At 39.9% G+C, this 17,885-nt stretch overlaps 1 protein-coding gene and 1 long non-coding RNA gene across 8 annotated transcripts in view; both read left to right on the forward strand.

Moving 5' to 3' along the window:
• The first annotated feature begins 1,214 nt into the window (after window positions 1-1,214).
• LOC131236839 (ENHANCER OF AG-4 protein 2) overlaps window positions 1,215-17,885 on the forward strand; it is a 46,765-nt gene continuing 30,094 nt past the window's right edge. For all 7 annotated transcript variants that reach the window (XR_009166894.1, XR_009166893.1, XR_009166897.1 and 4 more), the window contains exons 1-4: window positions 1,215-1,632; window positions 2,317-2,393; window positions 14,228-16,510; window positions 16,616-17,141. Coding sequence is in view for 1 of the 7 variants with exons in the window: in XM_058234317.1 (XP_058090300.1) it covers window positions 1,522-1,632; window positions 2,317-2,393; window positions 14,228-16,510; window positions 16,616-17,141 (2,997 nt within the window). In the remaining 6 variants the exon portion in view is untranslated. The remainder of the gene's footprint in view (window positions 1,633-2,316; window positions 2,394-14,227; window positions 16,511-16,615; window positions 17,142-17,885) is intronic.
• On the forward strand, window positions 2,888-11,192 carry LOC131236840 (uncharacterized). Its single transcript, XR_009166898.1, has 2 exons — window positions 2,888-9,988; window positions 10,435-11,192. It is a non-coding gene; the product is annotated as an uncharacterized LOC131236840 (long non-coding RNA).

Below are 17,885 nucleotides of genomic sequence, written 5' to 3' on the forward strand. Positions count from 1 at the left end.
CTGCAGTGAGTGAATGGTGAAAAGGAAGAAGTGGTATGACAAGACCGCTCAATACCTCGAAGCAAAAGAAATCTAATTTGAGAGGATAACAAGATCGTGGTTGAAAGGATGATAGGATCGTGCGTCCCGCCTCTAATTTGTTCATTTCAACGGGGGAGACACCACCGATTCAACCAAACTTTTGAGTTGAATAGGCTCCAATGCACCCGCATCTTAACCACACATGAAAAGCCAATCCAAGCCTTGATTGAATTGGCAGTAACATGATCCACTTGATGAATAGCCTTGCGATTGGACTCATTTAACAAACTGACCTTGCCGGTAGCTATGTAGCTAATGCTCGGTGCTATGCGGGCCCAACATGATGAATGTGTTTTTATCTAGGTCGTTTATCTACTTTGCTAGATCATTTTAGTGCACGATAAACAAAAATGAGGTAGATCCTAATCTTACGTGGACCATACAACAAGAAATTGGTGGGGGTGATTGGACGGGTACCATTAAAAACTTTATATGGCCCACTGTAATGTTTGTTTGTCATCCAACCTGTGATCAGGTCGCTCAGACCGGCACCAATGGAAAATACAAATACCAGCTTGATGCAAAACTATTTCTGCCCCCAAGAAGTTTCTGCGGTGTGGTCCACCTGAGATTGGGATCTGCTTATTTTTGGAAATATGCCGTAAAAAAATGTGTAAAAACGGATAGACGGCGTGGATAACACATATAATCATGGTGGGTCCCACAGAGGACCGACCAATAGCGACTTGCTCTGGCAGGGTTCATCACCATGCCCTCTCTCGTTCGATTTGTCACCGTTGCGTGCAAGAATCAAGCGTACGTCACCGACCACTGGGCCTGCCATGCTGAATGTTTCTTTGATCTGAACCGTCCATCTCATGGACTTTATGCCATACGGGCCACCACAAGAAACTCTATTTATAAGGATGATTGCAAGTACTACCTGTAGCTGAGTTCACAACAACGAAAAGAAAGTTTTCAATGGCTCCCATTCAACTCTAAAAATCAATTTATAAGCTGATTAATGAAGCGTGGTTATTGGATAATTGCTTACTTGTAGTAATAACAAGAACATGGACGGTTCAAATCATCGGACCATCTCAGCATGTGGGCCACAGTGGGAGGAGACACACGGTGGTGCTGGATCGCGACAGAAGGCACAGAGAACTCTCTCTCCCTCCGTCTGTCTGTCTCTCTCTCTCCTCTCTTTCTTTCTCACATATACACCGCAAGTCCCCGTCCCTCCTCTCCCTCCTTCGCCTATCTCACCCCCCTCAATCCCTCATCTCCCATCTCCGCCGTTCAAATGCAGAACCCTAATTACCCATCACTCATACCTCACCGTCCGATTCTTGCCCAGTAGCCATTTCGTTCGCTGGAATCTCTCGTTCTCAGCTTTCGCGACCCAGAAGATCTCTATCACGTACTCTCAGCTCGTCTGACCGTAAAGCTTCTAAAATCTCCCTGAAGACGAGGTTGGATTAGGGTTTCTATTTCGCCATGCCTCCTGGGCGTAAAAAGGGAGCGAATCGATCCAAGGCAAAGAATCCGTTGAGTCTAGGAGATCTTGTCCTTGCTAAGGTTAAAGGATTCCCAGCTTGGCCGGCTAAGGTATATATATTTTTTCAAGATTCTTCTCTCTTTTTTGTTTTTTTTGTTTTGTTTTGGGATTTTTTCCGCTACCAATTCACGCGAAAATGAAGCATTAGGGTTCAGTTTTCCATTTCTGTGGAGAAATTGGAATTACTTTTTGAATATAAGTACAATGAATTTTTGAAAGAATCGATCGGGTTAGACTAGGTTGTTTGTTTTGTGCCAATTGCTAACAGGTGGTTACTCGCCCGCTGGCATATACACTCGTCGATCCAGAACGTCCAAATTGTGGACCATGTTGTGGGCCGCAATTCATACTGATTGGATGATCTTAACCATCTGGTATTGGCTTTTAAATTTGGACTGCTGACTGGTTTCTTCCTATTCATCCACATGATGCTCATCACCTGGATGCCTGGGAATGCCTGATCAGTGCTAGTTTCGTATGTGCTCCATCCAAGAAGGGGTCCACGATTTGGATGGTCTGGATTGGCGTACATGCATGCCACATGTATGATGGATGAGCCACTACTGTTTGACAAATGTGGCACACCACAATCCATCCCTTATTCGTTGTTTCCATACTTCTGTTTTAGTTTCCCGTGTCTGCTGAATTAATTCTATTTTCTTGTGTATTTTAGTGATTGTTTATCTATCGCTTGCTATGTTCCTAAAAGAGATTCATGGGCTTTGGATCTGCAGATTAGCAGGCCTGAAGATTGGGAACGGTCACCGGATCCGAAGAAATATTTTGTTGAGTTCTTTGGAACTGCTGAAATGTAAGCACGCTATTTACATATTCCTTTTCTTGATGCCAGGTGGTTTGGTCTGCTTGCTTTGCTTCTGAAATGTTTTGGTTGTGATTTGCTTTGCGAAACCTAGTTGTGGTTTTGGATTCAGGTATTGATGATTTTCCAAATCCCATTGGATTTGCCTTTTGTACTTGTTTGATTAGAAAATCAGAATGTAGAGCAAGAGGAAAACTGGGGGAGTAGCACTTTGAGAAAGGTGACATTATGATGGAGAGCCCCTAATTCACCTTAGAAGACCAAGGGATTAATGTTTTAATCGGGGGAGAAGGTTGAATTTTGAAGGTAGCTACTTGCGCAACATAGCTCTGGCAGACTCGGGAATGGGTGGTCCCCCAAGAGAATCTTGGTGAATTCATAGTAGCTCTCCATTTTGCCTGGAAAGAAGTATTCAAATGAGGCCAAAGCTTGTGAGTTTCTTTTGGGAATCTGCTGAGCATCATCAAATGGGTGAACTTTGATGAAAAAATGATAAGTTTGTGTGCCCTCGACAACTTAATCCGAATGTCCGGTTATCTTTTTCCTCAAGTTGACACTCAAGCTGATTCTTTTATTGGATTTACAAATGGTTAAGGAATTGTTGATTCAACTTAGTTGAATTGGTATAGTTAACAAATAAAAATAAAAATAAAAATCAGAAAAGCCTGGCCATGTCAATAAGAAAGCAAGACTGAGCTATCAAAACTTGTTTGACTCAGCCGGGGCTGACTCATTTTTGGCTTGAGCAGGTTCTGTTCCAATTTTCTTAGGCACTGTTTTCCACTACACAAAAACTATTTCTCCTCGTTTCCCTCTACCTCTCTACCTTGTGCACTATGAACAGATCAGACAACCTGGAGTTCATGATCCGTGCTTGAAGTTGGTTAGCCATGGGGTTCTTTAGCTGGATTCTTGGCCTTGTTTTGTCTCATCTGCTGTATTAGAGTAGTGCCTGTAGTTAGGGGTTGAGCTGCTGGTTATTTGTTGGTCTCTCTGTCGGTGTTGTTCCCTTTTTTTTTTTTAATTAATAAAAGTAACCGTTCATAAAAAAAGGGCTACTGCTGGGTCCACCTAGGTTTCACATGTCAGAAAGTTTGTTTTAGATCAGTTTAGGGTTTTCATAATTATCTTACTGTTTTTAGTACGTCAATATTGATTGGGTAGAGTATCATGAGGTCCATAAGGATCACACTTGTTTAATAGAAGGGGTTATAGGCTGTATCTCAGTGGGGGCAGATTTTAGGAGTCTTTGAAAATGATATGGTCAAAAGAATCCAGGACTAATAGTTAAGTACTTGCTGTTTTAAAGAGTCCTTAAGTTATTATGCTATCTATGAGTGGGATTTTGATGATGTATTGATGCCAAATTAGGTTTTCTGTAATATCTAGCTAACCAGCTAAAAATATGGATTGAAACACCAGTTTCCTTATTAAATTGAGGTCCCATTGACTTATAGTCATGGTTCTGGATATCGGTATCGGGGGCCGTATCAGCACGGCCAAAAACCAATACAATACGGGCATCGTTGCCCCCGTTGTGTATCGATATCATTCCGTATCGGACAATATCGGTCCGTATCGGTCAAATTTTTTTATAAGGCCAAAGAATTAAGAAAAATATAATGAAAAGAGAGAATAATAAAATATTCAAGAATTGATCTTTTGTTTTTTGTATTTTGGACATGCATATAATGGTTGATTGGACCATTCTTTGATGAGAATGTTGCCTGTCAATTTGACTTGTTGAAGGTCAACTAAATGGGCCCTAATTGAACACAATATCACACTTGATTTAGTGAACTAGTGCTCATTGCATTGAAATACAACAAAAAGAAGATTAAAATATAAAAAAGAAAGTGAAGGTTTACCATTCTTTCTGATTTTTCCCATAATGGTCCACTTCGCTTCGATTTGTCGAATCCCATTCAAATCATTTGTTTTGATCCCAGAATAGGTCTAGATATAGCCTAAAATGAGTTTGTAAGCTTCTTCCATGGTTTAAATGAAAAGAAGAAGATGAGACATGAGTGAAATTAATTTTTGTTTTTCAAAATTGGGCTTTTATGGGCGTATCGGCTGATACGGCCTCGTATGGCCGATAGAGGCCAATACAGGTTAGTTTTTTCGTATTGGGCTGATACGGCCCCGTATTGCATACCATCTTGAGCCGATACAGATACGATACGGCCGTATCGACCAATACGATACTAATATTCATATCTATACTTATAGTAGAGGTCTTTTAAGGGTTTCTATTGATTGCAAGTGGTTCCACCTCTTAGTAAACGTCTTGATGTTAATTTTGGTGTTGGGTTGTCTGCATGTTAATTTTTCAATGGGGTTTAGTCTAGGAGCCTAAAATAATCTAAAGTGGGGTTCCATGCTTGGGTTATTGAGCCTAACATACAGGAAAATAGATGCCGTATGGCTTTTAGATTTGGATTGAATAAAACCTTTTTCTTCAATTCTTGCAACTGGTATTTTCTTGCCCAGAAGTGACACTCCTATAGGTCCACTCTTCTAGTCTAGTGGTGTGGTGCCATTAGAACTTTTTCTCTTTCTTTCCTTTTTTGCCCATTATTTATCTATGTGTGAAGTTTATCTTCAGATCTTAAAGAATAGCTGCTGGAATTTTTTATCCTAATCTGCTATAATTCTTGTTCTTTTTTGTTTTTTGAAGGATAACAATATTTTATTACAGCAAGGCGTAATGATGATAAGGCATAATCCCAAATACAATCAACACCCCAAAAAGCCCTTGTAAAGTCCCCATGATTGTTCCCAAAGATCTTTGATGCACAAACTCACTCGATAATAAGACGTTTAGCTTTGAGAAAAAATACATCCGGAGGACAAGTCATACCCAACGTATTCCGTAACGGTAATGGTAGCCATAACGGCTACCATTGTTACCTTTATGATACGGGCTGTAACGGCCCTTACAGCCCCCCATAACAGCCATTACAGTTTCTCTTTCTCTCTCTTTTAAATTTAAAAAACTCAGAAAACCTGTATTGTCCCCATAATGGACTATTACGAGGCCGTTACGACCTTTATGGGCGGTGTAATAGGCTGTTATGGGGGCTATTATGAGTCATTTTTTCCACAACGGCCGTTACAGCTGTTACGACCCTATAACGTGTAATGGTTGCCACTGTTACCTTTACGTAACAGCCTTTACGGCTGTTATGACACACTATGTTCCTACCCTGAAAGATACGGTTGTTGTGTTCAAGCCAAAGCGCCCCAAAACATTGCCAGGATGGACAATCAACAAGTTGTCGATCATCTCTTGCCATCCTTCCTTCCTCCCATGCCTAGCACTCAAAAGCTCACCCATGGAATATGACATTGCCCACTCCATATGGAGGAATAGGAACTTCCACAAGATATGTTGAACAAAAAGGTAGTGAATGAACAAATGATTCACCGACTTCATATCCTTCAAACAAAATATGCACCCATTTGTGATGATCATCCTTCTTCCTAAGATTATCAATTGTGAACCCCTTGATTTACCAACCAACCATGCAAAGGCAAGGACTCGAGGTGGACCCTTATACTTCCATACAAAAGAAATGGGATCCAAGGGCCAAGGATGAGGTTACCAAACGACAACCAAGTAAAATGATCTGACTGAAAACCGGCCCAATTATCAGCCTTCCAAACCCAAGCATCTGAATATGAAAGTGTGATCTTATCTTGATGGATGAGGCCCATAAGGCAAGTGAAGTCTTCAATCTCTTCCTTAGTCAAGGATACGATCCTTGATAGAGTGGACCGGTAGAACATGATTTGTGTAGCTGACCCCAATTAGTTTGGATTAGGCTTAGATGATGATTATGGTGATGATGATGATGGAATAGTGGATTCACACCAGCGAAACCAAAAGGAATAAAAAAGCATCTCACTACTAGACCATGCTTCCAATCACAATAACCACACAAAAGACAGCAATTTTCAATTGAATAATTTATAGCATAATATCTAAAATTTCATTTGCATGGCTATATATAGCCTTGGTACATGGTCCAACTTATAGTTAAAGAATCTTAGGCTTGAAGCCTATTGGTCCAAAATTCCTTCCATAATCTTTCTCAATCTACCCTAAAATTTGTAATAGAAATAAAAGAATTAAACTAAAGAAGGAAACAACCTTAAAGAATCCAAACTCTGCCAAAAGACTTGTAAATAAAGAAGGGAACTAAATATGTGAGGAAACAAATTGAAAGTGTCCAAATGCTTGAAAGTTGTATACACAACAATTTTTGGGGTTTATAGGCCTTGTATGATTGTACAAGGGCCTCTTTACACTTATGCGGTTTGCATATCAAGCCACGGAGCCTGGACGACATTTGATTGGACCCTTGGGTCAATCGATCCGTTAGAGGGGCATCTTCAATCAGACCATTGATTTTGTTCAAATCTGTGATCAGACCCTTGATCTGATCTAGAAGATCCTCAATCGGGTCTCATTTGATATGATGAAAATAACCCCCAAAACCACCCAAATCTCTCCACAATTCTAGCCCACTCTCAGTTTTGCCCCTGTCCATAATCAGCCACAAAACCATTCTGAGCTGGGAAAACTCTAAAACAGTCCCCAAATCTTCCCCGTCTCAGCCCATTCCCCAACCAAATTTGATACCAAAATTTGATGTCCGCTCAAGCGGTACATCTTTGAGCCCTTACATTGTGGGAGAAGGTTGGAGTGAGGTATTGATGATGGTGCAACAGCTGTCGGAGAAGTGGATGCTAGGGTAAGCCAATTGGATCTTAAAGCCATGAGGAGATTTATTTAGAACTAGATGCAATTTACAAGGAAAGAGTGTTCAGATGATAATGGATGGAAATAGTTGTGGTAGTTCATCTCTAGTGAGGTGATAATGAGATTGTCGAAGTTGGGATATTTTCCCAAATGTCAGGAATATCCAACTCGACGATACCTTTTAATTTATTCCTTTGGAGAAAAATACTTCTGAGGGCGGGTGGTGCAAGGTCACTCCAATGATCCTTTCCGATATCATTGGCGGAAAACCATGGACATAGAAGCTAAAAGCCATCCATGGTGCGGAGAAGAACACTTGCACAATCATGAAGGATAAACGGGCAATGGGAGAATATACTTGAATACTTTGCATCATCCTGCTCTTCATGAAATTTGTAGTTGCGAGGAGCAAGAGGGTGACTGGTATGATGAAGGAGACGTCATAGAGGAGGTCGAACAAGATGATGACCTAGAGGAGATGATGACTATGCATTGGATGGCCTTATGGAAAATCTGCTACTGCTGGTCATTCGATGAACATTGAACACTCTTAGGGAGGCAGAAAAAGATTTTTGGTTTGCGAACCAATATTTTCCACACATGAGTGAGTTGTGGTGGAGGTGTGAAAGTCATCATAGATGAAGCAGCATGAATGTGGCTCCACAGGAGATGATAGGCATGTTGAAGCTAAATATAAGCACCCGAAGCCTTGTTAAATTGCTGCATACCTCCAATGACTAAGGGCCTGTTTAGTTTGCTGTAATTACATGTATTTTCATGTAATTTCTCTCACATAAGCATTAAATGCATACATCAAACAACACCGCATGCATTTGAAAGTGAAGAAAGTGAAGAGGAGTTGGCCCGGATCAAATTTCATGATAATTCGAAGCCAAAGTTTGGTGTGCCCCACCATGATATGTGTTATATCCACTCCATTCATTCCTTAGTCAGATCATTTCAGTGCATGGGCCCAAAAATGAGGCAGATTCAAAGATCAAGTGGACCACACTACATAAAATACTGGAGATTGAATGCTAGCCATTTAAATGTTCTTCCCAGAGTGTGGTCCACTTGAGCTTTGGATCTGTCTCATTTTTGAAGGCATATGCTAGAATGATTTGGCCAAATGAATGGACGGCACAGACAAAACATACGCATCATGGTGGGACCCATAGAGTCCATCTTGTTTTCCATACCTAAAAGTTATTGCTGTCAATGTCATGCAGCATCCCTTCCATCACAAATTCATGTAGCATGTAATTAATGCTTAAAAAGTGTAAAATACACTGCAATTCCCCTGAAATACATCCAACCAAACAGGCCCTAAGCGGATTTGGTGAACTTCTCACTGGGTGTGCATTATCAGGACTCTATGGTTCAACATTATTCAAATGAAAGTCAAACATTTTATTAGGTTGACATTGGTTGTTTGATAGGGAGGTAGACCGTTCATGATACAAGAATACCATGCCTTTGTGTTTAAAGTTAAGCATATCACTCTCAATTCAATGAGAGATTAAGAGCCTAAAGAGAAAAAAAAAGCAACTTTTTGTCTCGTAGCATGACATGGTTTATTGAGGAGATCCTAAGTCTATGCATGCACTGATAGGTCCTGATTGCAAGTGTGAGTCATTTGGAGACTTTCCCATTCTGCCACCTAAGATTTATTGTCCAGTTTCAAGACTTGATAGTAGAGCTGCTAGATGAGCTTCCACCTATGTATGATATTCAACACGCAATAGATTTGGTGTTAGGGCCTCATAGCCAAATCTTCCACCATCATGGTATGAATCTGACAGAGCATGCAGAGTTCACCTACAGATAGAGGATTTATTATAAAAAAGGATTTATTTGAAAAGTCTAGGCCCATGTACTACACCTGTTCTATTGATGCTGAAGAAGGATGGCCATTGGATGATGTGCTTAGATGGCTGAGTCATTAATAAGATACAATTAAGCATCGGCTTCCTGTCCATGACTAGGTGATATGTTAGATTTGACAGATTCCACAATCTTTTCAAAGATTGATTTGAGGAATGACTTCCACCAGATTAGGATCCGACTAGGCAATAAGTGAAAGATAGCGTTCAAGGTGAAACACGGTTATAACCATTCAAAAAAGAAAAAAAAAAAAAGAAAAAAAGAGAGAAAAAAGATGTGTTGGTTATATGAATGGGTAGTCATGCCTTTTGGATTAGCCAACTTGCCTAACAACACCTTCCATGATGCACTTCCTATGGCCTTTTTGTGAGCAAGTATGTCATTGTCTGCTTTGACTGTATCCTTGTTTAGAACCGTTTGCATGAGGATCATTTGAGTTAACTTCAACAAGTTATGGACTCTTATGCCAAGGAAAGCAAGCATTATATCTACCTGAAGAAATGTATTTTCATGAGTCCTTGGTGTTTTATTTATTTATTTTTTGTTTTTTGGATTTTTAGTATCTTCTGAAGGCGTTAATGCCAACCTAGAAAAGGCACATGCTATTGGATTGGCCCTTTCTAACTAGCATAACTGTTGGTCATAGTTTCCATAGGCTGGCAACATTTTATTGGAGGTTCATCAGAAACTTTAATGGTCATAACCCTGATTACAGTCTAGGAGTCAAGCCCTTTTGAGTTGACCCAAACAATCGACTAAAGTCTTTGAGGAGAGAGTGCAAGGTGACAAAAGTGCCTATTCTATGCCTTCTTGACTTTGAGCAGGTGTTCAAAGTTGCTTGTGATATTCTCATGTAGGCATTGGTGTTGTTCTCTGTCAGCAAGGGAAATCCAGTGACCTTCTTCAACAAGAATCTCAAGAACACTCGTAAAAGGTACTTATCATGTTGATTTTGAAGAAGCTTCATAGACATCAAAACACTAGTGACACTAGCTTATCCATCGGGAGTTTGTTCTCTATTTCAATCATGAGGCGCTTCGGTACTTGAACTCCCAAAAGAAATTGTTGTGCAACATGCTAAATGGAGTGCACTTATATAAGAGTTCACCTTTTGTCTTATGCATCAATTGGCATGGAGAACAAAGTAACAGATACTCTCACTCAAGATGCATCTATCTACAATCTCAAAATTTGTGGTGTGTTCAAGGAAATTAAGAGAGATTATACCAGTAATGATGACTTTGACCAGATATGTCATTATCTACAGATGGTAGTGCTTAATGTCCATATTATGTCCTTCTTGAGGGTTATTTAATCTATGATATGCAGTTATGTTTCCCAGGATTTCCTTATATGAGCTTTTTTTTTTTTTTCCTTCAGAGAGTTGAATTCTAGAGGTTTTACTGGTAATTTGGCCAGGATAAGACAAATACGTTCATAGAGGATGTTTTATATTAGCCAAGCCTGAAGAAGAATGCAAGGGCCCTCATCAAGCGGTGTTGAGCATGTCAGTTAGGCAAGGGATGTCAGCTGAATACTGACTTTTCTACTCCACTTTCAATGCTCACCGCGTGGGAAGACATTAGTATGGATTTTGTCCTAGGATTATCCAAGACTCTCCGCAGCTGCGATTCAATCTGTGTTGTGTGTATTTGGTTTTCTAATATCCTTCTAAGAAGGCATCATCGGGTGTGTTACGCATTGCCAATTTCATCTTCGAGGAAGTGGTTCTGAAAGACACTACGAGCAATGACTTCATGAGCTACTTTGGAAAGACACTATGAGCTAAGGTGGGGATGACACTAAAGTTCTCTACTACGGACCATCCTCGAATTGATAGTCAAACAAAGATGTACTCAGTCACAAGCTTGAAATCTTGTGTTGTGTAGTTGGTGATTGCATTACTACACGGGACCAATACCACCACAAGCTACGTTCGCCTATGATACTTCTATCAATCTCACGACAGGACACTACTTTCTAGATTGCTTGTGCATTAAACCTTGGCAGCTCAGCTTATTGATTTAGTTCCTCTGCCTGTCAAGTAGAGCAAGATAGGATGCATCGGATTTTTTTCTTTCTTTCTTTCTATTCTCATAAATAATGCAATTTTTTTGGAAGAAAAGCTATTTAGGTGATGGATAGGCATTCCCTACATTAAGACTCCTTATCAAGCATATTGGATTTTTGTTAATAACCTCCTTAGCAAGCACCATTCCCAATGTTCCATTTCAACAATTTCCTGATTTGCATATTTCATATCTTTTAGATGATATAATCTTCCTTTTGGCGATTTGATGTTTAGTTCGTGCATGTGATGCACAATTTGCACACACTGGTTTTTGCCATTTATAAAAGAGATGATTTTATAAAAACATATATTCTCTCTTTTGATTGGTGCTTTAATAAAATTTTTTGCCATTAAAAAGTAAGATAAAAATAATAATAAGATATTTTGAGTTTCAGGAGGTGCAATCTGTAAATATGATAACTTCTTCATGTTGTAAGTACTTTTAGCTGACCCCATGTATCAGGGGCAAGGCTATGCTGATGATGGTGGTGGGAGGATGATGATGATAATAATGACAGGACATTATTTAAATTCTTCACTGTTTTATATAAATGCTTCCTAAGTGCTCCTAAATAGTTGAGAGACATTGATTTTTTGGATGCATCCAAATATGCTCCCCTTTAAAAGAGCCTGCTACTCCCATAAAGAACCCGACTCCTTTGAGTCTTCCCCTCCACCCAGTTTCGTTTATTGATCCACATGTTACTTCCCACTTTACCAAGTGGAATTTATTGCTCTTACCCCTCTTTGTCTAGGCTAGCCCTTGGATTGTTTACGTGAACCCAACTAATCCTCATAGTTCCCCCAGTGCCTCTACTATCACCTAACACCAAGGAAAAATAAAATAAAAATCACCTTCATGTGGATCTAACTTGCCTTTTGACTTTTCAGGCAGTTTGATTTGTGTTTTTTTTTTTTTGGTTGGAAATGGATGGTGATCTCGTGAAAATTGGTCGTGAGAGAACAATTTATCAGTAGTCCTCATTATGCTTGCTTTTGATACCCTGTCCTTAAAATAAGAAAAGAAAGAATCTGAAGATTGGGCTCAGTGATGAGATGCTCTTAACAAGGAGCGGTTTGCATTCTCTTTGAGCCGTTGTTCGATGTTGTCAAAATTTTGCTTATTCCAGAGCTAGTCCTGTAGGCAGTTCACTATGTACTTGATCCTTACAACATTTGAGAAGCAGAAAAGGACAAAATCTTGGAATGAAGTATGCAAGCCTTACAAGGAAGGTGGTGTGGGAATTCAGTGTTTGGAGCAAGGTGTTCCGTAGCAGTGATGGTGCCCACTGTTACTGATACATTGAATCGGCATAACGGTCAATGGGAGGGGTGTAACGGCTGATATGACCCTGTATCGGTCGATTTTTTTTTTTTTTTTGGCTCCAAATAATTCGGAATAATATTTAGAAAATTGTAAATATTCCAAATATGCATTCATTTATGATTTTGAACATATTTATGGTAGTGTAACGGTCTGGTCTTTGGTAAGAATGTTGTATCGGGTTGTTTGATGAATTTATGGATCTGACAACTTGGAATTGACTGTAAATCTTTTATATTTAATTTTTCTAACTATATATTGATTATATAAATTTATTAGAATGAATGTAATACCAAAACATCTCATATTTATGGCTTTTACCATTATTTATAGTATTTGTATATTACATACATTGTGACTCGTGTATATTTCATTTCAACATACAAAATATAGAGACTGTCATATTATGTAATTCATACATCTAGCAATTTGATATCATTTCCTTTAATAGATCTTAAGAAAAAGTTGAAATTAGATTCGGGTAAAAAGTGTTGTTGATTTGGGGGACCGCTCGTGCCCCAAATCAGCCTCAAATTCATGCCATTTATTGGCACTTATCCCACTAATGGATCCACGGACATTCATTGGAGAGTGAAGAATGGAAAATATCAAATGGTCCCATTTCAAAAAACAAGTGTCTGCAAATTAATGGTTAAAATCATTCAAACAATTTGATTTTGGGATTGTGACCTAATAACAATGGTCCCATAATTGATTAATATTGAGTTAATATATGCCTCTTGTACACATTTTTTAGGGCCTTGTACATGGGGCCGTCCTCGACATGTGTAGTATATCTATGCCGTCCATCCATTTTGCCAACTCATTTTAAGGTATGGTCCAGAAAATGAGGCAAATCTAGATCTGAGGTGGACAGCTAGTGAGTGAGGCCTTGAACATGGAGCCTACTTTGATATATTTGTTTATCTATGCCGTCCATCTGTTTTCCCAACTCATTTTAAGGTATGTTCCAAAAAAAATGAGTTAGATCCAAATCTCAAGTGGATCACTAGTGAGTGGTCCCTTGAATGTGGGGCCACCTCATTGCATTTTTGTATATCCAAGCCATCCATCCTTTTTGTCAACTCATTTTAGGACATGGTCCAAAAATGAGACAGTTCCTAATCTCAGGCAGACTACACAGTAGGGATTGAATTCCCACCATTAAAAACTTATAGGGAGTAGGGACCAAAAAAGTTTGGATCAAGCTGTTATCTGTGTTCTCCCTTCATCCAGGTCTATGTGACCTTATCAACAGTTCGATGGAAAATAAACATTACCGTGGGGCCTAGGAAGTTTTTTAATGGTGGGCATTCAATCCCTACTGTTGGTCCACTCAAGATTTGGATCTGCTTCATTTCAGGGACAATGCCCTAAAATGAACTGAAAAAGCTAATGGATTGTGCATGGATACAAAACCCAAATCAAGGTGGGCCCCATGTGATGAAACAGTGCACTTGCACTAAGCGGTATGTGCCGTGGAGTATTGGAAAAATAAAAAATAGTTCACAGTCACGCCATCCACTCGTTTTTCAGAGAGAGAGAGAGAGAGAGGGAGAGGGAGAGGGAGAGCTGGTGTATCATTCAAATGATGTTGAAGGGTACTGAGCAGGAATCTTATATTGACTTGTCAGTTTTTTTTTCCCTGTTAGATATGATTTCCATTCCATAAACTTCAGTCATGAATTGCAGCATTTAAGAACTCGATGGACTCTGTCAACTGCTTCTTGGCGGTGCAATTATCAGCCTTTCATCTCTCCTTTTTTCTTTTTATGCAGCGCTTTTGTTGCACCAGTTGATATTCAAGCATTTACCAATGAAGCAAAGATTAAGTTGTCAGCTCGATGTCAAGGTAAAACTGTAAACGATTTTGCCCGTGCTGTGAAGGAGATATGCGAGGCGTTTGAAGAACTACAGCGAAAAAAATCAAGTGATTCTGTAGAGGATATTGACAGGACTGCTGTTGGCTGTGTAACTTCATCAAACGATGATGGAGAAGACAGGAAACATCTGGGGCACCATGAAGCTTTTGCTTTAAAAGATCAGGAAGAGATTCTTGAACAGAGGGAAAGTGACAGTAATGAGGGTCCTGATGATGAAGCGTATCCATTGGAACACTCTTCACGGAGCTGGGAGGATACTGTTGCTGCAGATGTTAAGCATGGTATTTTACGTAATACCAAGCAGAAGTCGTCTCCTGTTTTATCTGATAATAACAGGAATAAAACATCCAATGAAGGTGCACTCTTACCAAACAAAGGCGGAGTTTCCATCACAAGGTCAGCTTCGCCCCATAAAGGAGAAATTTCTTCAAGTACTCATGCTGAAGTTAGTGGTGGAGCAACGTGCCCTGAGCATGGTGAGGCAGAAGCTGATTTGAAAGGCCAAGATGCTAGTGGAGGTTATATGTTCTCGGATGCTGAAGAGAAGTCTATTGGTGTGATTGGTGACAGACATGAAGGTTCTCCTCCTCTGGCTGTGTCCTTGCATTCCAAAAATTCTGGTTCTGGACAGAAGGTTATTGTTAAAGGTCACAGGACAATAAAGGTGGTTAGTGATTCAAAAAGGAAGGTAGAGAGTGCTGTGAAAGTACACATGAAGTCACATGGAGCTCTAAAATTGTCGAAGCATGAGTCTTCTGGTGCTTACCATGAATTCCCTGAATCCAGAGACCATTTAAAAGATGAAATTATCTGCAAAACTGTGCAGGGAAAAATTACTACATGTGGCAGCATGAAAGGATCATCCCCACATGCTTCAAAATCAGATACAGATGTTGGCAGTGGTAAGAAGACCAAGAGCTTGCTCAAAGCTAAGAAGCAGTTTTCAGGAGCAGATAAAACTTCTGGAGTTCATGTTCATAAGAAAGCAACATCAGGTAATGATGAGGAAGAGGGCAATGACAAGGGGTTATCATCTGTTGGTTGCAGGAAAAAGAGGCCCCGGCCCAGACGGAGGAAAAATGAGATGGCTATCAATGAAGATTCACATCTAGCCAAAAGACCCAGTGTGGCTGAGATTGATGATATGGCTGAAAAGACAACTTTAGTGAGCAGGAGAAGTGATTCCGCACGCTCTGCTGTTGAAAATAAAGGAGATGAACTTTCGGAAAGTAAGAAATCCACATCACACATCAAAGCCGAAAATTCTACAGCATCAAGAACTGAAACATGTGTTGCTGGCAGCCACTTAGCAAGTGATGAGGCCGTTCTACCCCCAACTAAGCGACATCGCCGTGCATTGGAGGCAATGACCGACTGTGCTACTAAAACTTCTGGAGATACAACTGAAAAGAGTTCTGACTTCCATAAAAATGACAAGTCAAGTTCCGATAATGATAGGTCCCCAACTAAAGTCTGTTCTAGACGGAGATATCATCCATTTGATAATGAGGATGAAGAAAATCATAGAACTCCAGTTCACAGTGGATCTGCAAGCACTTTGAAGACAGTGGCTTCAAATGTGGTTTCTGTGCATAATGCTAATATAAATCAAGAAAGTCCCAGCAATTTTCAATCAGATGTTAAAGGTGTCATGGTTGAAAGTTTGGATTCAGCAAGACCTGATGATAGTGCTGCCCAGGATATGATATCATCTGTTAAAATTCTCAAAGACTCTCTATCACTCACTCCAAGACAAAACAAAGAGAAGTCGAAAAAAACTATGGAGTCACATATTGCCCATAATCCAGGGAAGCTAGAATCTCAGAGACCATCTTCTGAGGGTAAACCAACCATCCTCTTGCCCAAAATATCCCCTGGGTCAGTTAATGCAGCCAAGTCAGTAGAACATAAAATCATCAAGCCCCTGATTAAACCATCCGGTACTGCTACGCTAAAGAAGGCACAGGGCGGATCCAAAAGTTCAAATGTGGTATCTGAAAACTCAAACCGTTCTAATAATCAAGCGATGGCACAAAGGAACAAGCCCACCTCTTCATTAGAAAAATTGAAGGTTACTGCAAAAGTCATTTCACATACGAATGTTGGCTCTGATAATGTGTCTAACGTTGCTGGTTCACCAGAACTTAGCACTGAGAAAGATATTCTGCTAGGCGAACAGTAAGTAGAACTTGTATTGGCTCACTATATGGCACCCATTTTCATGATTTGGTATGTTCTCATGCTCATGACTTATTATACATATACATATTTGTCTTAATGCAGAGTCAAAGTTAGTAAAGACGATAAAGCTGCTACGCCATTGACAGATTCAAAGTTCACAGATTCTTCTACATCTATGAAACACCTGATTGCAGCTGCTCAAGCGAAGAGGAGAGAAGCACACTCTCAGTCTCTTCCCCATGCAAATCCTTTTCCGGCTTCTATTTCTTCCCCACTTGTGGCCCATGGAAGGAGTCCCAGCCCTGTTTCTGCAGTTCACCCTTTTTCATCTGGCAATGTGATGCAACATGATATGAAAGGTTTTCATGCTCATACATCGTTAGCTTCTCCGACTGCTCATTTTGGTAATCTTGTACCACAAAATCAAATTGATCCTGAAGAATATCAGAGTGGTCGAGTTACTCCAGGATACAGGACACGTGGGGGTTCACTGAGTGGTGGTACCGAAGCAGCTGTTGCCCGTGATGCTTTTGAAGGAATGATAGAGACATTGTCAAGGACAAAGGAAAGTATTGGCCGTGCAACTCGTCTTGCCATTGACTGTGCCAAGTATGGTATTGCCAGTGAGGTGAGGCAACTTTTAACAGTGTATATTTTTTTTTTATTGAGAAAACCTAATATTGAAAGAGAAATCTGCCCGGCTTACAATCTTTGATGTTTAGGAATGCTTTCAGATTATACAATGATGATCAACACACTCTTAGTCATTATCTCCCTAACTGAAACTTTGCAGTTTTGGTCCCAACCACCTCGATAAATTTTATTAAAAGCAACACTTGAAGGCAAAATACCATAACTTACAACATAATCACCGACCAATCCGCAAGAAATACATCTTAATCCAAGAAATTCCAATAGTGTATGGTTTCGTTTGGATTCAAAGAAAAGGACTGCCCAAAACAGTCTAAGAACAAGGCGCCCAACTAATGACTAATCTTTCCACTTTACAAACGACCTCTTCTGGTCCCATGTCCTTGTTATCAAAACATCGCCCATTACGGGCACCCTAAGGGCGTGTTTGATTTTCCAATTCCCAGGGAAAAGCCCCGTGAACGGTAATAAATATTTCCCTCCTTAATTGCCACACTCTTCCCCATAATTGATTTGAAGGCTTACTTTTTCGGTGTAAAAATGGCAAATATTTGTGGGTCCCACCATGATGCATATCATATATCTACACCGTTCATCCATTATGTCAGATGAATTTATGATATAAGCCAAAAAATGAGGCATATCCAAAGCTCAAGTGGACCACGCCATAGAAAAATGTGAATTAAATACTTATCGTTAAAAACTTCATGTGGCCATTGCT

This window comes from Magnolia sinica, chromosome 2 (assembly GCF_029962835.1).
Source record: "Magnolia sinica isolate HGM2019 chromosome 2, MsV1, whole genome shotgun sequence".
In the NCBI taxonomy this organism is placed as follows: Eukaryota; Viridiplantae; Streptophyta; class Magnoliopsida; order Magnoliales; family Magnoliaceae; genus Magnolia; species Magnolia sinica.